Source organism: Lutra lutra, chromosome 3 (genome assembly GCF_902655055.1).
Source record: "Lutra lutra chromosome 3, mLutLut1.2, whole genome shotgun sequence".
Taxonomy (NCBI): domain Eukaryota; kingdom Metazoa; phylum Chordata; class Mammalia; order Carnivora; family Mustelidae; genus Lutra; species Lutra lutra.
In genome coordinates this window covers 135,184,204-135,203,940 of record NC_062280.1, presented here as the reverse complement: position 1 = coordinate 135,203,940, position 19,737 = coordinate 135,184,204, and the positions used below count along the sequence as shown (strand labels likewise).

General features: G+C 41.3%; 1 protein-coding gene across 1 annotated transcript in view; it reads right to left on the bottom strand.

The window, feature by feature from the left end:
- Positions 1-2,967: 2,967 nt before the first annotated feature.
- FREM2 (FRAS1 related extracellular matrix 2) overlaps positions 2,968-19,737 on the bottom strand; it is a 158,300-nt gene continuing 141,530 nt past the window's right edge. The window contains exons 17-24 of the mRNA XM_047723239.1: positions 17,089-17,281; positions 15,454-15,558; positions 13,689-13,816; positions 13,456-13,590; positions 12,563-12,689; positions 11,513-11,700; positions 11,157-11,303; positions 2,968-9,681 (exon numbers count right to left, since the gene is read on the bottom strand). Coding sequence (XP_047579195.1) covers positions 9,169-9,681; positions 11,157-11,303; positions 11,513-11,700; positions 12,563-12,689; positions 13,456-13,590; positions 13,689-13,816; positions 15,454-15,558; positions 17,089-17,281 — 1,536 coding nt within the window. The 3' untranslated portion in view covers positions 2,968-9,168. The remainder of the gene's footprint in view (positions 9,682-11,156; positions 11,304-11,512; positions 11,701-12,562; positions 12,690-13,455; positions 13,591-13,688; positions 13,817-15,453; positions 15,559-17,088; positions 17,282-19,737) is intronic.

Genomic DNA, 19,737 nt, shown 5'->3' with positions numbered 1-19,737 from the left:
CAGGGCCCACAGAGGAGGAAAATAGCAAACAACCTCTTAGAGAGAAGGAAGAATCCGATCTCTTTAGACACAGACCTGGATCATAGTAATCCCCAAGCACAGATGACCCGAGGGTGTTTTTCCTGCTTTTCCAGACTGTGGGTCCACAGTCCTCAGCTGCCCAAGTTTTCCTTGCCCTCCAGATGCTGGGCCAATACAATGAGATTGCACACACTGGTCCCTGGGTGTGTTTGGCTGTGCCTGACCTTGGAGAGGTGATCTCTTTCCAGAGTCTTAAATGGGAAATGGTAGGGGAGGGGCAAAATCCCCCTTTGTTCTTGCTGTAATCCCTGCCCTCCCCTCCCCACAGGTCTAATCAGCTTCTCAGCCTTCCAGCCTCTCCCTCTCTTTTAACCGGCCTTTCCCACCACCCTTGGTACTAGGATAGGTAGGTTTCTACCGGACCTTTCTCTTCCTGTCAGGACTTACCTTACACAAAACTTGGCTCTGGTTTTCAAAGTCTTTGTTCTTAACTTCTCTGATTTTGGGTATAATTAAATACCCTGGGGTCTAGATAAAAGATCCTGGCTCTTCTTCTGGAGTTTACTTTAACTCTGCCTCTAAGATTCAAAACTAGCTAGCCAATTCCTAGAGATTTGTGCCATTCATAGGCAAACTAAACAATCCAGAGCCCCTATCCCAACTGCCCTCTTTATCTGCCTCCCACTCTATGGGCTATTCTCCATCTGCCCAATCCCCCAAAGGCCAGGTACCAGACACCTAGGGACAGCCCTATGCCCTAGACCCATTGAAATTACTCAAATTGCTAATCCTCAACCTGTTTATCCCTCCTTGGCTGTTTCTGCCCATGGAAACTACTAGAAAGGCTCTCACCCACACTTTCTCTTGTTCCCTCTGCCCCATGACTGACCCTATTGTATCCCTGTGTGTGGCCCTTTTTGTGGAACGTACCAGCTCCCATTGGAATTGGTGAGTATATTAAGCTTTCCTTTCAATGGCAATTGTTTCTTGATCCTTTGGCCTTGTCATATCGGCATAATAATAAAACTTAGATTTAAAAAATACCAAGTCATGAACCTGGGATTCTCATCTCCATAGAGAAAGTACTTCTCTCTAATTCAGCTACTCAGAGCAGATACCTGTTGTTTTTTAAAGAATGATTGATTGATTAGAGAGAGAATGAAGAGTAGGGCAGAGGGAGAGGGGGAGAGAGGGTCTCCAGCAGACTCTGTACAGAGCGTGGAGCCTGACACGGGGCTCAATCTCACCACCCTGAGATCATGACTTGAGCTGAAACCAAGAGTCGGACGCTCAACCGACTGAGCCACCCAGGCAGCTCAGGGCAGACATCTGTTCTGATGTGTATAAAGTGTCTCTGAAAATAATACACCCTATAGGTCATACCCACAGAAAATCATATGTCTGTAAATTACCAACAAAACTTCTTTGATTTGGGCCACTGCCTTTGAGACCTTCTCTGATCACACTTGAGCATCACCAGTGCCTCTTGATTTAGTGGTCTCTGTAGAATTCAAGCCAAGTGGTGGGGAGGTGTGCAGGCGAATGCGGCTTCTGTCTTCATCAAAAGGGGCAGAAACATGTCCGGCCACAGCCACTGTATGTTGTCATGCAGCCTATGTGCTTCGGACTCATTGTCTTCTGAATAGTTTCAACTCTGAGGAAATCTTAGGAAAGTATTTGTACCTCTTTTTGCATATGCCCTTCTCCAAATGTTCTCCCCCCGTTGAGTACTCTGTATCCTCTCTGACCTGCCTCATCTTCCTTTGGATATAATCTTAAACTCTGCCCGATCGCCTTCTCTACCACCTTTAACCACTTAGTCACATTTAAATTTCCAGGATGAGATCTTAGCATCTTGAAATGCTTTGCAGTCTGTAGGGAGCAGGGGTTTCAAAAATTGCTATCGATCTTCCTCTGCAGCAGTGTCCTGGCATGGCTGCTGGGTGGGGGCTTGGGGTTGGGAATCAGTACTGTGTGGGTTCAGATTGGCCCAACTCTGCTTCTAATCATCCCCCCGCCCCCAGTCAGGTCTACCTTCACTCATTCTGGTTTGGGGACTTTTCCCTTAAATTGGGTGCCTCTGGAGTGATTGTGACTTTACGGCAGGGAGATCTTATCTCCCAGTCAATACCCAGGTGTGGCTGTATCAGGAATCTTCCCTTCCTCCGTCCCCTTCCCTAACTTCCTGAAAGCCAGGTTTTCTTCCTAGCAGCTTGGAAATTTCCTAGCACACAGGCTCTTTTTTTTCTTCTCTAGTGAAGATGGATCGAGCCCCTCATTTCTGTAGTTGATGACAGCTTTTCTGCTATAACACAGCCATTTCCTCCCTCCGTCCCCCACTCTACCTTCTCTTGTGTATTTGGCCCTTTTCTTGGGATTACCCTTCAACAGCTCTAAGAGGCTGTCCTTGCCTTTCCTTCTGGTATTAAACAGTGGTGGCCACCTATTAAAAATCTGACCATATAATAAATCAAATGATTACTGATTTGAGTGAAATTTACATAAAGGCGATTGGTCTACCTTGTCAGGGCAGCTCCCCAGCAATGGATTCATCCGTTATTAGTTGATTCATCTTCATTAGTGCTGCTGGGCAGGGTTTCATACCTGTAGTAGGATCTAGACACCCTGCTCCTGGGACAGAGTTACTCGCCTAAATATGTGGTTTCCTTTAAGCATACATTGCCGCTGACAGGCCTCTGACTGTGTCAGCACCTGCTACACCTGGTGAGTAAACGCTAAGATCCTGTGGGTTGATCCTGGTAAGGAGCTGAAATACTTTACCACAAGCATCAGAGAAGTGCTGGGAGCACAGGTCCCATTCTGGAAGCCTGCAGGAGCGTAGGCTTCAGACCTGGAACGAAAGTTAACGGACACTCATTGCAGACTACACGAATTCTTGGATTTCAGAGCAAATAAAGTTGAAGAATGAACCGCAATAGCTTGACCATGTTAACAGATTTATATTTATATGGGCTTTATTTATATTAAACATGTGATATATTTTGAAGGAAAACAGTGGTAGTTATGCAACACAAGCGGCAGCAGGAATTATTTTAGACGTGGATAGAAGACTGAATGGCTCCAAATTATTGGCATAGTTGGTTTCCCAGGGATAAGCTTCACTATCCAGCAAACAAGAAGTACCCCAGTAAATAAACAATAACAACAAAAACTAGACCCTGTTTGTTTTTGAAGAATTCCCATGGGAAAATCACAAAGGCCATTAAGCTTTGCAAATAATTCCATTATACACAGATATGTCACTCAGTGGCTACATAAATATAAATTTACTGAGTTTTTGGAGGACTTTGGGGGAAGGAAGTAGGCACTTAATACAATTATCAAACACACAACTCCTTGTCCAGGCTGAAGTTTTCTTTCAGAGACAAATGGGCTTTAAAAATACCTTGCCAAAAACTTGAATTCCTGAAACCACAGAAAGAGACTCAGCTTTGTACTTCTTTTTGTAATGTGCTTCATTTGTGCCCTTACAGAAATTATCTTTTATTCTTACCAGTAATTGCTTTTCTATATTTTAAGTGGTTTGTATTACAATGCTCTTTATTATTAATGTTCTTAAAAACTCGCATTTCTCTCTTTTCTTTCTTATTTTCTAAGGCGCAATACTGACAATTCTTATGTGAAGGGATGATCCAAATGTTGGAAAAATAAATATCTGTAGTAGAGATTCACTTAGAGTATTCAAGGAATCATGCAATCCGGGTAGGCAACATCTGGCTAATAGTGAAAGGAACATTGTGCATTTGATAATTACAATTTGAGACACTTCAAAGCTGTTAACATTTTAACAGTTTTTTTTTGTTTTGCCATTTATTTCATTGCAAAGTATTCAATCATGCAAAACAACTTCATATATGTGATCTCTGGCCTTTTACTTTTGCTCAATTAAACCCTTAAAGGGATTTTTGTGTGTGTGTCTTAAATGTCAGCGTTGAACCTTCACTGAGAGAAAAATCAAAGCACAGATTGTCATTACATTATTCAGTATGATGCTTTTGATCTTTTGAAGGGAGTTCTTTCCATCAGCCAAAAGCCTTAACATTTTATAAAGAAGGGACACTGCACAAATGCTGGGCTCACTTACTAGCTTTCAGATGAAAGAGAATGTTAATTACGTAGTGAAAATGGCAATGGTTTCCAAACTAAAAGGGAAGCGTTACTGGAAGAATGATAGACAAATATCAGAGGAAGAAAAAACCCTAGTCTGTGCCAGAAAGGAACCAAGGAAGGAAGAAAGGAAGGGAGAGGAGGGAAGGAAGGAAAGTAGGAGATGTCATTGTTATAGCAGCATTTTGGTTTCTTCTTCTGGTTGTTGCTCTTAAGTAAAACACAATACTGAAAAAAAAAATACACACGGATACCAGCAAAAGCTAACAAATGTACTTGAAAGAGAGGGAAGAGAGCAAAACTGTTTAAAGGCTGCCAATTTAATATTTTGATTGGTTTTCCCGGTACAATCAAATTTGAGAGAGGCTCATATTAGTGTAGTTTGTTGTATCAACTTTAGTTCAAGAGAGAACCAGTTTTCTTTTATCTAAGAAGTTTCTGTATAATCCTCCTGGTGAAAACTGTAGGAAAATGCTGCATACTTCTATTTTAGAATCTCTTATTAAAAGCAAAATAACTACCCAAATCTTGATCTTCCATTTTTAACACCAAAGGAGAAATAGACAGTGAGGGAACCTATGGATGGTATTTTCTGAAAATTCTTGTCATTACCACGCAACCCTGGAATCAAGTCGAAGAAAAATCTCAAAGAAACATAGTAACCTTCAAACTAATGTCCAAGAAAATCCCACAATAGTATGTTAACACAAATGACCATTCTGTTGACCTTCTTGAAAATCTCCATATGGACCATTTCAGTTAAAACTATATTTAGGGTCGTCATTTTCTAGAAATGAGATCTTTGGTTGTTGTTTTTTTTTTTTTTTTTTTTTTTTTTTTTTTTAAGATTTTATTTATTTATTTGGCAGAGAGGCAGGCAGAGAGAGAGGAGGAAGCAGGCTCCCTGCTGAGCAGAGAGCCCGATTCGGGGCTCGATCCCAGGACTCTGAGATCATGACCTGAGCCGAAGGCAGCGGCTTAACCCACTGAGCCACCCAGGCGCCCCTCTTTGGTTGTTTTTATACGCACATGTGTCTGTATGTGCTTGCCAGATACTAGTCGTACTTCTAGTGCTGTGCCAAATTACACATTTCTAAGCCATGGCCTTAGGACTGATTGAACACCTAAGCCCTATTCACTATTTGCCCTGCAGTTAGTAAAGACACCTGTCTTCTCCCTTTTGTTATTGCCCTCCTGGCTAGAAGAAATGAAAGAGTTTCAAAGAATCAGAGCTCCCTTGCTTTTAAATGAATACAACTATGTAAATTTCAAATTTGTAAAACATTTGCATCTTTAAAGATTACTTTCTCTTTTTCTTTTAAAGGACTAAATTGGTTTCAATCAAAACTAAATAGGTATTTTCAAAATAGCAGCAGAAATCAAATTTCAACCTTAAAAATTTAAATGTTATTACATTTTCCTGTTATTGCTACTTTATCGTTTCTCAATCTAGGACTATTTTAACCTTCAGCGTGGATTTAAATGAGAGGCTCTATGATTTTCCGCAGGTCCATTTCCATTTTTAAAGTTGGCCTTGGAGTTGGTAACCTGGAAAAGACTTAAGAGGTATGATGATCTGATAAAGAAGTTGTTTGCCGCTTATAGAACTATATCCCTTGTACTTGGTCCTTCATGTCACAAATGCTATGCAGTAGAATGGCGGAGGAATTCTAGTTGACCTCTATTTATACTGTTCAAACGCTGTGGATGCTTGTGGGAGGGTGCACTTCAGGAGGTGTTGGGGTATTCATGGATGGGAACAAGAGTTTATGTGCTATATCCCATTCTTGGAATAAAGTGGGCCTGTCTTCCATTAAGAGGAAAAGAATAAGCCAGACTACCCACATCCCTGCAATGTACCCTTTCTGTGTAGATTTGTGAGGGGCAATTCCACTAAATTATTGATCTGAAATACTTTACCTTAGTTCTGTGATCATAATGACCCATAATGTGGGATTCTTTTAGAGGAAAAAGAGTGGACTCCACTGTCAGTGCTCTGGAGAGTTTTAAGTTGTGGTTCACAGACACGCCTGGCTTGTTCTTGGTCCAGGGCAAAACCCAATGCAAATGCCGATCCCTCTGGTCTAAAGGAGGAGCCACATTTGGTTAGAACCTGCTGGCGACCAGGGAGGGCATCTTGGTTTCTGGGTAATCTCTCAAAGTGGTTAGTCCTAGGTGAGCATTTAGTAAATGTTAACAGAGGGAATGAATTAGGATAAATAAAACCATCATTAAAACCATAATTATGTATTGTAATGCTTTGTGGTTCGTATGCGGGGAGAGCCGCTAAGGCTTCATATATATTTTTGTGCTTTGTGTTTTACTATGTGATACGATTTCAATTATATAGTTTTAATTAGGGTCAGAAGCTACTGGGTATCTAAGGAGTTATTATAGCTTATATCCCATTGTCTATGGGAAGTTATTTTATGAAATTGTTCTGATAATACCAGCATAATTGTCTAAAAACAAAATGTTGGGGAAAAGGGTCTGTTTTATTGGACAATAAAACATTTTCACTGATCCTTTCTTTCCACAAAAAGAGTTTTTTAAGATTAATGTATATAAAATCTCACATTAAGTAAACAGCTAAAAAGAAGATGATGCTGAAATCCAAGCACTCTACACTTAAGAAAGCTATATCTGCCTTTTACCCCAGACTCTGTTTTCAAGGGAAAGGAAGAGGAGAGAAAGGGAGAGAGAGATAGAGGGACTGGGCAGAGAGGAAGAAACTTTTCTTTATTAGAAAAGGATAGACATGTTCTGTGTTTTATAAGCCCTCCAATTCATATATGGCAGTCTCATTAGTAAAACTCATTGCAGAGTGAAATTTGATATAAAACCAGTGTGGCCCAAAGTCTCCAAACAGGCTTGTCATAATGAGGCTTCACTATATTACTACGTTACTATAATCAGTGACAGAGATGCTCAAGACTGCACAAGAGTCAGGCTCTGAGGCATCTAAACCACTGAAGGAACATAAAGTCAACGGCAAGTACTTGCTCCCACAGTCTAACTGAATTGAACCCAGCGCTAAGTCATGAAAAGTCCACACGCTAACTGAAGCTGCTTAACATGCTCATTCCTAGACAAGTTACGAGGTAGCTACAGAAGTAGCAAAGCATCTGCCAGAAGGCAAAGCAAAAGAAAAGGGCATAATGATGAAAGCATTCATGTTTGCTTGACAAATGAACTCCCGGGCTATACAGTACTTAATATAAGTCCTTTGGGGGCCCTTGAGTTACAGGGGTGATATCCGTAAATTCCCCAATGGAAGGAGACTCCAGTCTACCATATTCTTTGAAAGACTTTGAGTGTGAAGTGCAGAGCTGCCCAAAAGGAGAGAGGCGAGCATTAGACGCTTTTCACCTCTCTCTCAGCACCAACGTAGATTCCTTTTTTCAATAAAGAGATGGCTGGTGCCCATGGACACCAAATGAGATCCATTCCACTAGGACGTCCAGTGTGGCCAGGCTATGGACAAAGTGAAAAGATTCCAGGCAACACGTGAGGGTTAGTTAGCCCTTAATACAGTTCTTTTTCTCCTGACCCTATTTTTGCTTGAAATACATTCACTAGCTTTTGGGAGATTGGTTACTGGACTACTGACATTTTCCTTCCCTTTCCAACGGAAATTTCTGCCATTTGGTGAGAGTCTATTTTTTCAGAAGGGTGATGGGAACCTTGCCAAGCAAGCTCACTTAAGTTTCCTGGTTTTTAACACTGTGAGCAGTGTCATACGGTATGTTTTCAGATACTGAGAGGGACCTTGCTGTGTCAGCTCACTGAACTGGAGATGACAAAGAATGTTGCTCTCCTCCTGGATCAAAGAAGGTAGTGCCTCCAAGGCCATCTCTGGAATGACAGGGGCAGAGGTCCCCATTTTTGGCCCAGAGGCTGATTAGAAGGTTAATGAAATGTCCTATGGCCAATTTAAGTTCTGGACATTGTTGTGTGATTATGCTCCTCTGAGGGTTAACCTCATATATCATCTGTCAGAATGTTCTTTATTTCCATGATGTAGAAGAGGCACTTTGGTTAAACACATTATATTAATAAATACCACTTTCTCCTTCCACCACCTGTAATGATACTTCTCATAATTTTGGGTTCAATACTGCAAACATCTAGGCTCAGTTCTTACAGAACATTGTCTTATAAATGTGAATCTAACTCTATAGCATTTCTTCTTCATCATCAAAACGCCACCAACCCTCTTATTTCCCACAAATGTTGAGCACCCATAAGATATACTATCATGCAAGAATTCGACTATTTCTCACTATATAACAGGAAAGTCTTTCTTCGACAATCTCTTCCAGACTTAACGTATTCTTTGGTTTAATTTAAAGTTAAGCAAGTAAAACAGGGAGGCTCTGATGAGGATGAGAAACAAGTCCAATCCAACCTAGTGACTTCCTTCTCTATATCTTTCCTTCCGTTCCCTCCCATGTAGTAGGAAGGGTGAATGACGGGTTGAGCCACCCCTGGTCATAATTCCATGCTGTCTCCACCTATTCTAAAACTTGTCATAGTAAACAGTGTATTTATCATTCGTGCAGACTATCCATGAAAACCTTTCTAGGAATAAACTGTTATACAATGAATAAACAATGTGATAATTGCACCTTCAAGATTCATGCTCATATAGCAACAGGAGACTCCTCTTCAACTTCTGAGAGAGTCTGCAGCACCTTGGAATAGATTTGTCTCCACTGTTTAGAGAAAAATGCCTAAAATGAGAAGTCCATTCCTGGCAGTCCATGGATGGCTATGTGTACACACGAATACATTGTTGCTGCCTCTGGGGCCAGAGGAAAGGCGTGATTTGTGGTCTGCATTTGTTCTCTGATGCATGAAAAAGTAGACAGAATTCAAATCCAAGCTCATTAGTACAGTCAGGTCCTCTGAGCGTCTTCGTAACAGAAGTCCCCAATTCCCCGGCACTGACAGAAGCATTTGGGTTTCCACTGTCTTTCTAAGGCACTGGAGGCCAAGGCTGAATCCCAGTGACGCTCTTCAAACCTCTGAGCTGTCTCCCTGGTGGCTCTGTGGGGCCATCATGGGCTTGCTACTGCCTGAGCCTTTCAGGGCGCCCTTCCTCCTGGCACCCTTCCTCCTCCTGCACATCATCACTGTGATGGCAGCGAGGCAGAGAGTGAGGAACCCCACCGCGATGCTGCCAACGACTGTGACCAGGCTGATGTCGGAGCTGGGCCGGTTGAGCTCACGAGGGAGGACGTCATCAGGAGGAACTCGCCCCTGGGGGACCTGCTTCCTGCTGGTGCGGTCCAGGGCAATGTGCTGGATGTTGGTTCCCCGGTTGTTGTCAGCACCTATGTCCCATGCCAGCGGGGGTGGGCTCCTGATCTCCCTCTTCTTCCGGCTCTGGCTTGTGGCCTCTGGCTTCCCTGGACCCACTATGGAGTGGTGCTGGTACTCAGTACTTCTTTTGCCGATGCCTCGATTGGCGTTGTCTTTTGATCTTACCGTGTAGATCGTGTGTACGTACCATTCCCGACCCAGGGCAACCTAGGAAATGCAACTCTATTTGTTAGAAAATTAAATACCACACCGACCTAATTCATGACTCCTAATTCATGAGAAATTAATGGCAGAGACAACCACTGAGAATTTACTCTAGACTGCAGAATTAATACCCTTCACATTTTTTCGTGGGTAGTACGTGCAAGGCTTTGTGTAAAGGACTCTAAAATATTTTGTGTGACTCTCAAGGGAGTGTGTGCCAGTAAATCTTTGGCAATCTGTGATTGCTGCCATAGAATGTCGGAGCTGTCACATGGTTTTAACTTACACATCTGAAAAATGGGTAAAGAAGGATGCACCAGTTACGTAACGTGCCAATGTTACTCAACCAGTTAGTGGCAGAAGCAAGACTGGAACCCATACATTCTGACTCTCAGGACTCTCTTCCAGTGCGTCTGGCTGCTTATTTACAGAGAAGACCATAGAAAAGGTCCGTTTTTCTGCTTTTCTAGGGCTTGTGAAAAGAAGGGAATTTCCGATGGCTCTCTGAAGCCTTCAGGATTTAAAAGGGGTTTAAGGCTTTGAGAATTAACAGTGAAAATCATTTTAAAAAATTACTCCGAGTAACAAATATGCTTCCTTAAGATTCCTTCTTTAGGGTGAAGACAGATACTGTGTCTGCAGCCCCTCCAGTGTGGACAATTTTCAGAAAATTTCCTAAAAGGTGTACTTGCCCCTCCAAGGATTCTCTGTGGAAGCACAACTCTGAATTTGTCTCATTTGTCTGCTCAGTGTTAGGGTCACCTGTGTCTTTTTACCATCCATCGCTAGGCTAGGATATTCTGTCTTGGTTTATAAAGTCTTTGAGAATGGAGATTTATGAGCTGTGCACACTTCTTTTCTGAAGCCAGCAGTTCAAACAAGATCACTCTAATAAAGATGTCATGAAAAGTCAACAGGAAGGAAGTTTTGAATAAAAAAAAACAGAGTTTCCGGGGCACCTGGTTGGCTCAGTGGGTTAGGCCTCTGCCTTCAGCTCAGGTCATGCTCTCAGGGTCCTGGGATAGAGTCCCACATCAGGCTCTCTGCTCAGTGGGGAGCCTGTTCTGTCCCCCTCCCCCGCCTGCCTCTCTGCCTACCTGTGATCTCTTTCTCTCTGTCAAATAAATGAATAAAATCTTAAAAAAAAAAAAAAAGAAAGAAAGAAAGAAAAGAAAAGCAGAGTTTCCAAACATCAGACTTAGATTTCATTCTGTGCTGAATAAGGGTCTTCATTACTCATAGCCTTAAAATAAGGTGAATGCACTAATAAAAATAATAATACCTAGGGTTTACAGAATGCTTACCAGGTGCCCACTATGGTCCTGTGTGGCTTACCTGCATTACCTTATTCAATGTTATGATTACTTATGCAGTATTACTATCATAGCCCTTTCATAGAAGACACCTGGATCATCCCAGTATTAAGTAATTTGCATGTGGCACACAGAGCTGGTGTAAGGGGCTTATTACTGGCCCACCTGAAAGAGTGGTGTTGAGTCAACTTTAAAGCCATCGGATCCAGGCTGATTCACTAAGAGAATAGCTTCAGGGTCATCGGCTGCTAGCTTGGCATTAAACAGGACATTTCCAAAACTGGTGGCTTGCGTCTCTGGCTGAGCTTTGTCCTTTAAGCAATAAAGAAAATGAGGAGTGCTGTAGATAATGCCAACTTTTGCAAGTACAGAATGGTTTCTTTAGGTTTGTGCAAGTACAGATGACCATACAATGTCACCACTGTGTTTCATTTAAAAAGATGTTATTGTTTTTAAATACCAGATGAAAACATTGAACTTTGAACACCTACCTAGTTCACTGTTTGTGGCAAAGCACTTACCACAATTTTAAATCTATATAAGAGTGAAGGAGAGTCAGCTAAGCAGCCGTATTCTGCATTCGTGGGACTGTATTTGGGAACATAGCCGTCAGCTCCAGTGCACAGAAACACCTTCTCAATGCTGCAGTAAAAGGAGTCACCCAGATTCTGGACAGGATCTACCATGACACGCCCATAAATGATGTCCCCTGAAACAGATACGTGGAAGTGTCATTTCTGTTACGTGGTAAGTCCTGTCCACATGACTCTGCAAACCATTGGTGACAATAACGCTCCCTAGGGAGTACTTCCTTCTTTTTCTAATCTGCCATCAAATATTGGAAAACTTTCAGGATGTCACCCACTCCCAGGCCTCAGGTCAGACCACTCTGGGTACGGACCACAAGTGACTGAGGATTTATTGACTGTCCCATGCTCAGTCAGTAGTGGGAATAACCTCAAGCCTTGGTCTATAATTTAATATTCATAATTCCACTGTGGTTTAAAGTCCACTTCATATAGATAAATTACTTGGCAGGATACAGACTAATAAAGTATATAGAAAAGAAAATATTGATAAAAAGCTGAGTTGGCTTTATGTGATTTTGAAGGAGAGTTTGTGGAAATTCCCTCGCAGTCAGCCATCTGTTTCGTCTCTACTACTGAACTCCCACCATGCGTGTTAGGCATTTTGCTAAGGGCCAGGAACACGCCACTGAGCAGCACAGATATGACCCTCACCATGAGGCATCGACAGTCTCAAGTAGCTACAGTATTTGAGTCTATGCACCTGGAAAGAAGATTCACGAAAAGGAAATCTAGATTGGTTCCAAAAGTCACTTAAGCAAAGGAAATAGAGATTAACTTCCCCAGAGGAAAAACCATCTAGTAGCATATATCCAATTCCAGTGGCCCTAGCCATCCCTGCCAAAGTGGTAAAGACCCAGTAATATTCTCAAGAGTACGCCAGCGCTGATCATTTCCCCTCTTAAACATGATCCCAATAAAGCAAAGCACAGCAGATGCGGCGGCGAGCAGACAGAGCGGCTGTCTCATTTGTGAAACGGGTACCTTCTGCGAAGGCAACATCACTCTCTTGCCCAAATCCCATGGATCCATCAGACAGCCAGAGGCTTTTCTTGGAGAGGAGGTACATCTGGGTGTTCAAGCTGAACTCAGCTGCCACTGGATCGCTGACCTAAAACCAAGTGTGAAAGCTCTGTTACCCATTGCCGATTGCCCTGGCGGTGCACAAATGCCTTATTCACAGACACACACATGGGCTGTACGTGCACATGTAGATGACTGAAGACTGCACTTGAGTTTTCACATCCGACCAGACTAACACAGGGGATTGTAACACTGGCTCTGCCCTTCATGAGAAGGCGATACTGGCGAGGTGAAATGTTTTGACTGGGACGAAACAGCAGCGTTCCTTGGGTTCTTTTCCATTGTTTTCACAGGGTATATATGGGACTTGTACTTATCATGTTCAGTGCGGGGCCAACACTTAGTATTTGTCCTTGGACAAAAAGTGCCGTCATATTTCTTTTACTATATAATGGCAGTTAGGTACTTGGAGAGGTCATGAACTACAGGATATTTATTTTCCTTGAAGATCAAGAACGAGGCAAAGACATACAGAAGAACTCTGGGGAAAACCCTCAACTCTCCAAGGCAGCAAACTCCAGGAGGAGAAAAGATCACATAAGAAGAAAAATAACCTTTGCGTACTCTTCAACCCTGGATTTTATACCCTGAACCAATGACAGAGGAAGGGTAGTTCTTTCCTCCTTCCTTCTTCTCTTGCTTCCTTCCTGTCTGACTTCCTTTATTCTCAGCAAGCAAGAATTAGTAAGTCATGGTGTGAATTTACTTATTTATTTATTTACTGATACAAGTAAACCACGATCTTCATGAAGTGGGATTGGAGAAGTCACCAGAAACAACTGCAAGAGACGCACCTGTTGGAACCGAATGTCAAGGTCAAAGGTGACAGGCTCTTGGGGGTTGCAGGTGACTGGCAGGCGGTACTCTTGATGCGATGGAGTGGTGCAAGGCAGCAGTTTCACTGTGTAAGTCCCTGAATAGTCACGTACCTTTAAGGAGAAGGGAGGACATTTAGGTTTTCCCTTTAAGAATCTGAGGTGTCATCCAAAGCGGCAGAAAAGGAAAGCTAAGAGCCTGAGTCACTTACTGCAAAGTCAGACATAAAGCTCCACTGTTGCATGGGCTGGTTATAGGTCGGTTCACTCCTGATGAGGCGCAGGGAGAAGGTCAGGCCTGGATGATCAGCTGACATGATCATTGAGCTCGTGAAGGATGCTAGAAAAGTGCCAGTAAGAATAATGGTAGAGTGGCTGTAAGAGTGCATAACAGCTTAGGGTTTTCAAAGCACCCGATCGTACATTGCTTGCTTTTATTCTTAATACTAAGCCTTCAAAGCCCCAATGTTGGTATAATTAGCTTCACTTCCCCCCCTCGGAGAATGTGGGCTGAGGCCGATTATAGTGACTCTCCCAAGATCGCACAGTTAGGATGTGTGCCTTCTGAGTCCTAATTCACTGCTTTTCCCACTCTATGATTCTGTGAAGAGATAATTGTGCAGAAATGCTCAAATAGTCCAGGGCAACTTTCCAGGGAAGGCACAGCAGTGCAGTAACAGCTGATGTGAATGCATTTATTGTGCATCGAAGCCACGAGATCAACTTTAGTCTCTTAGCATCCGCACAGCGGGGCAAACCCAACTTACAAACGGAACCTAATTTTAATTAGATTGCCTGCAATTGTGTCTAAACAAAGCCTCAGTTTATTAGAAAGGTAGACATGTGGAAGGGATCTGTAAAGACCCAGAAATCCTTATTTTCCAGAATTGTCAGTTACAATAAAGCCAAATGATTCTTTTTGGGTCAGTATGTCTTATAGCTCAGCCTCATAAATATACAATGAGCCCTCTTTCTCTTCTGAATTTTGGCCCTATTCTTTCCTTGTTTAGAGCTCAAACCCAGAAAACGGAAGGCGGGAGAAGACATGGATTGAACTATGTTCCCCGTCCAATCTGACAATAGTTGGCAAATGGGCAAAATATGCAACACCAATTTAGTGATATGGAGAGTCAAATAAAAAAAATATTTCAGGGGCGCCTGGGTGGCTCACTTGGTTAAGCAACTGCCTTCGGCTCAGGTCATGATCCTGGAGTCCTGGGATCGAGTCCCACATCGGACTCCCTGCTCGGCAGGGAGTCTGCTTCTCCCGCTGATCTCTCTCTCCTCTCATGCTCTCTCTCTCTCTCTCTCTCAAATAAAAAAAAAAAAAAAAAAAAAAAATATATATATATATATATATATATATATATATATATATATTTCTAATGGGATGTCCTTTATATTTAAAAAAAGCTTGGGCATTGGACTTCAGTGCCTGCTTCCTTATTGGTATTTAAAGCACAGTGTTCGCAGTTAGTAAAATGACACAGCAAATCTTTATTAAAGGTAATTAGTTAACATGTCTGAAATGTAAGTATCATAGTACAATGTCACTTCCAGCTCTATTATAAAGGTTTCTCATGGTATCCAGAAAACGGCTGTGAACAGAGGAGTCCTTGCTAAACAAATGACTTCAAATTCAACTTTGTATGCAACAGAATTGAGGCAGAGAAGGGTACTGTGGTTGCTATGCTCTTTATCTAAGGAAAACTCCACTTAAAATGAACTCAGTAGAGTTTTCGTTTAAATTTACTGTCATTTTGTATTTTCTCTAAAAGGCTATGTTGATAACGAGGAATTTGTAGCTTATGAGATGTAGCTGAACAATTATCAAACCCTCCTGTGGATAAGTCACATGGACAATTCACTTGAAGTTAAGTTTAGAAGCTGGTTTCATAGCTCGTCAGGTAGTGTAGGGCCTGGAATATCTGTGTTCTGTGGTGCAGGGAGCAGCTTCTTGTGGATAACAGGACTTACCGGGATGGGACAGCACGAACAGACCATGGAACTGAGCCTCTGTCTTAAAGTTCACCACCAAGCGCCCCTCTTCACCGATGCGCATGCTCGTGGGGTAGAGAGAACCTACATGAGCAGAGTGCACAAGAGTGGAAACACTGGTGACCAGGGACTCATTATATGCAGGATTTCTTCCAAATTTGAATTCAGATATGTCTCATCTTTAAGCACTCTAGTCAAAGACTGTGATCAGAATTCTGAGTGATAAGAGAAACACAAGTGTTTTGTTTGTTTTGCTTTGTTTTTTTTTAACAAGAAAGGGTGTCAAGAAGGGAGGCGAAATAGAATCAGGTAACATGAGTGAGGTCAATATGAAATAAACAGATAGACAATATGAAATAGATAGAAATAGACAACATGAAATAGACAACAGGCCAAGATTTTTTTTTTTTTTTCCCTGAAAGCATTAGTCTACATAAATGAAGTTGTAAATTGAGAGACACAATAAAGTTGTCAAGTCCTGAAGATTTGGACTTGGATGTGGGTTCGTGTTCTCCAGAATGATTCCAAATTTTACAGACTTAATAAAAACTCTGGAGGTTTTCCAAAACTTTTGGCAGTTTGACCAAAGTTGGTTCCAGAGACAAGAAGGAACCATGAGATCCTTATGTAGAACTTGAGAACCACAGCATGGATCCACATTAAATTTCCTTAAATATACACTTTCTAAGGCAAGATGTGTAACCAAAACACTGAAATATAAAATAATTTAGAATGTTCACTCAGGGTGATCATATAACCTTTCACGTAAATTTAAGTCAATCTTAAATCTGTTTAAGATAGCAAATTTTGAGACACTGTCAATAGTATTTTCTCTCTGGCTCGTAAAAAGTAATGCAAGCATGATGCTCAGATAGGCATGGAACCAGAACAGCAGCATGTGTCTGAAAAGAAACTATTCATTCCACGGATACATAAATTAGCTTTATGCTTGTAGACTTTAAATTATTATTCTGGTACAGAGATTGAAAGAAAGTTTGGCAGGTGCTTACAGGCTTAGGAGTTAGTTGTACTTACCACTGCTGTTCCAAAACATCCAGCTAAAATATTACAGAATGATAGAAATTTAAAATAAAAAGAATATTAGCAGTCTAGTCTACCCTTGAGGAGAAACTGAGTGCCACAAAGGCTAAGCAGTATGTTCAAGATTACAAAGCTAGTAAGCTGTGGAAGCCAGAACTAGAAGCCAGGATCTATCTCATTTTCAGAAGAAAAAAAAAAGCATACATTTTTCTCTTGGGTTCATTTCTTATTTTCATTTGGAACTTCCTCTACACATTTTCTAGAACCTAGGAAACACACAGACTATGTTGTGTAACTCATAAATGATGAATCACCTGAAATGGAATGTCAGGGTTAAATACCCATGAAATGTTTATGATATCTATCTATAACAGTCACTTGTTACACAAAATTTTAGGCACTGATAGGATTTTGTTAGTTTTTCCATGACAAAATGAAATAATCTTAAAATACTGAACATAAAAATAAAATTTATTGAAAGTTGCTTCTATTATTCATTTTGCTACAGTAAAAAAAAAAAGTCCTAAGTAAGTCAAATAGATGAGAAAACTCATTTTCCAAATTATTACCCACCTTGGAGTTCAGCTTCTGGTGGACTGCCGATTCCATCATTCCACAAGATGGCAGTGTCATACACAAAAGTTAGGCGCAGCTCCGACTTCAAGTCAAAATGCTGCCAGCCTCCTACCCCAACCGGGGAATGGAACACGTAGGAAACATACAGAGGCACTCGAAGGGTCACATAGGACTGCACTAGATTTAGGACCTAAAACAATGAAATTACATCTGTCAGCATGATTCGGTGTTAACTGGAGGAGCCTAACTTTTTTACAAGACACTTTTCTCCTTTCACTCAACTAGAGATTTTGAGTGACCATTGAGGTAAGGAAGTGACAGCATTTATACTATTGTCCCTGACCTAATTCTGGAGCAATTAACTAGTTGTTACCATTACCTTCCTTTGCAACAAAGGATATGCGACAGCAGTCTTGAAAGTAAATTGCATTATTTTGAGTATATTATACCTACACAGTCCTTTTTGTTTCATAGCAGCTTTAGTAAGATATAATTCACATACCATACAATTCAGTGATTAAAGGGGACAAACCAGCAGTATTTCATGTATTCGGGGAGAGGTGCAACTTTGACCACAATCAATTTTAGGACACTTTCATCACCTCCAAAGAGAATTCCAAACCCGTGAGAAATCACACCTTCGTTCCTTCCTCCTCCCAGCCCCGGTAGCCACTAGCCTATTTTCTGTCTCTCTTTACTTGCCAGTTCTGGATATTCCATATACATGGAGTCAGTCATACACTATGTGATCTTTTGTGACAGGCTTCCTTCACTTATGTTTTCAAGGTGCATCCATGTTGCTGCACATTTCAATACGTTTATTTCTGAGTAGTATCCCACTGCATGCATACGCAGCACATATTTATCTGTCCATCAACTGATGGACATTTGGGTTACTTCCTGTTTTGAGTTATTATGAATAACACTGCTATAAGGTACTTTTAAATTATTACGTAAAGGAAGACAGAATAAAGAAAGATCTACAAGCAAACATGTTGAGTAATGACATGTAATACTTAATATGTTGTAAAATTAATTAGTTGAAATGAAGTGACTTCCTTTGAATTTTATGCTTTCCTTCTTCAGGTATTTTGTAGGAAAGTTAGGAGTTATGGAGGATAAACTAATATTCATTTATTGAGCCCCTAGGTTCACAATAAAAACCATTTAATATTTTTATTCTCCCCCATAATTATATTTATATGCATGTGTGGATGGCTGGCTGGTTGGCTGGCTGGTTGGAGGGGTGGGTGGATGGATGGGTACATGGATGGATGTAAAGATGATGCATAGAAAAGGAAAGAGAGAGAAATTAAGGTTCAAAGAAATAAAGCAAATTCTCATAGAATTCTTTAAGCCTTCTGAATGGCCCTGCCAGTATTAGAACCCAGTCTTTGGCCTCTGCTTTTCTACTCTAACACACTTCATCGCACTCCAAACAAAGCTGAAGACAGTCCTAGGATCACCTAACCAATGTTATCATACTTAATTCTCAAAATAGCTCTGCAGAAGAGCTGGGCAAATAAAACTATCTTTTACGCAAGCAAAGATGGACTTAGGTCATCTTAGATCTGACTTAGGTCAGATCATACTCTTCAGAAATTCCAGTTGGGCTTTCTAATACCATTCTCATTCTCTTTCCACATTGAGCTGGCAACAGGGATCATACACACGTGTTAGTGAATAACATAATCAATGATAACAATAATTTATCACTTTGTCATAGTGTAAAAAATAAACTCCTTAAGTCACAAAAAGTAGATGACCTGAATTGTCAACAAAAGTATACAAAAAGAATACTATCATCCAAGCGAAACATTTGATTGCTAGCTGTGTCATAGCTAGCACTCATCATCTGCTAACTCAGCTAGCAGAAGAGGGGCCTTGCAACCAAAGTCCTCTGAGATAATATTGTTAAGGGTCAATATTATTGCACTCAGTTAAAACTGATCTTGTAGTGCAATTTTAACACTCAGTGTAAAGAAGAGTGATCAAGTCAATGTATATGCCCCTGGAAATTAAGATTAATATTTCATCCTGTGGTTTTAATAAACCATCATCTTTTTTTTTTAAGATTTTATTCATTATTTGACAGGCAGAGATCACAAGCAGGCAGAGAGGCAGGCAGAGAGAGAGGTGGAAGCAGCTCCCTGCCGAGCAGAGAGCCCGATGCAGGGCTCGATCCCAGGACCCTGGGATCATGACCTGAGCTGAAGGCAGAGGCTTTAAACCACTGAGCCACCAAGGTGCCCCAATAAACCATCATCTTTTAAAAATTAGGTTTTAGGAATGAGTTTCCAGTTAAACTATCTAGGTGCTAAAAATTTCTGCCAACATTATACTCTATCAAATGGTATTGACTGTGTTATTTTATTTTTTTTTATTTTTTAAAGATTTTTTAATTTTTATTTATTTGACAGAGAGATCACAAGCAGGCAGAGAGGCAGGCAGAGAGAGAGGAGGAAGCAGGCTCCCCGCTGAGCAGAGAGCCCGATGCGGGGCTCGATCCCAGGACTCTGAGATCATGACCTGAGCCGAAGGCAGCGGCTTAACCCACTGAGCCACTCAGGCGCCCCTTGACTGTGCTATTTTATAGAGAACTCTTAATATTCACTTCCTATGAGTTACTTGGCATAAAGTTCCCTA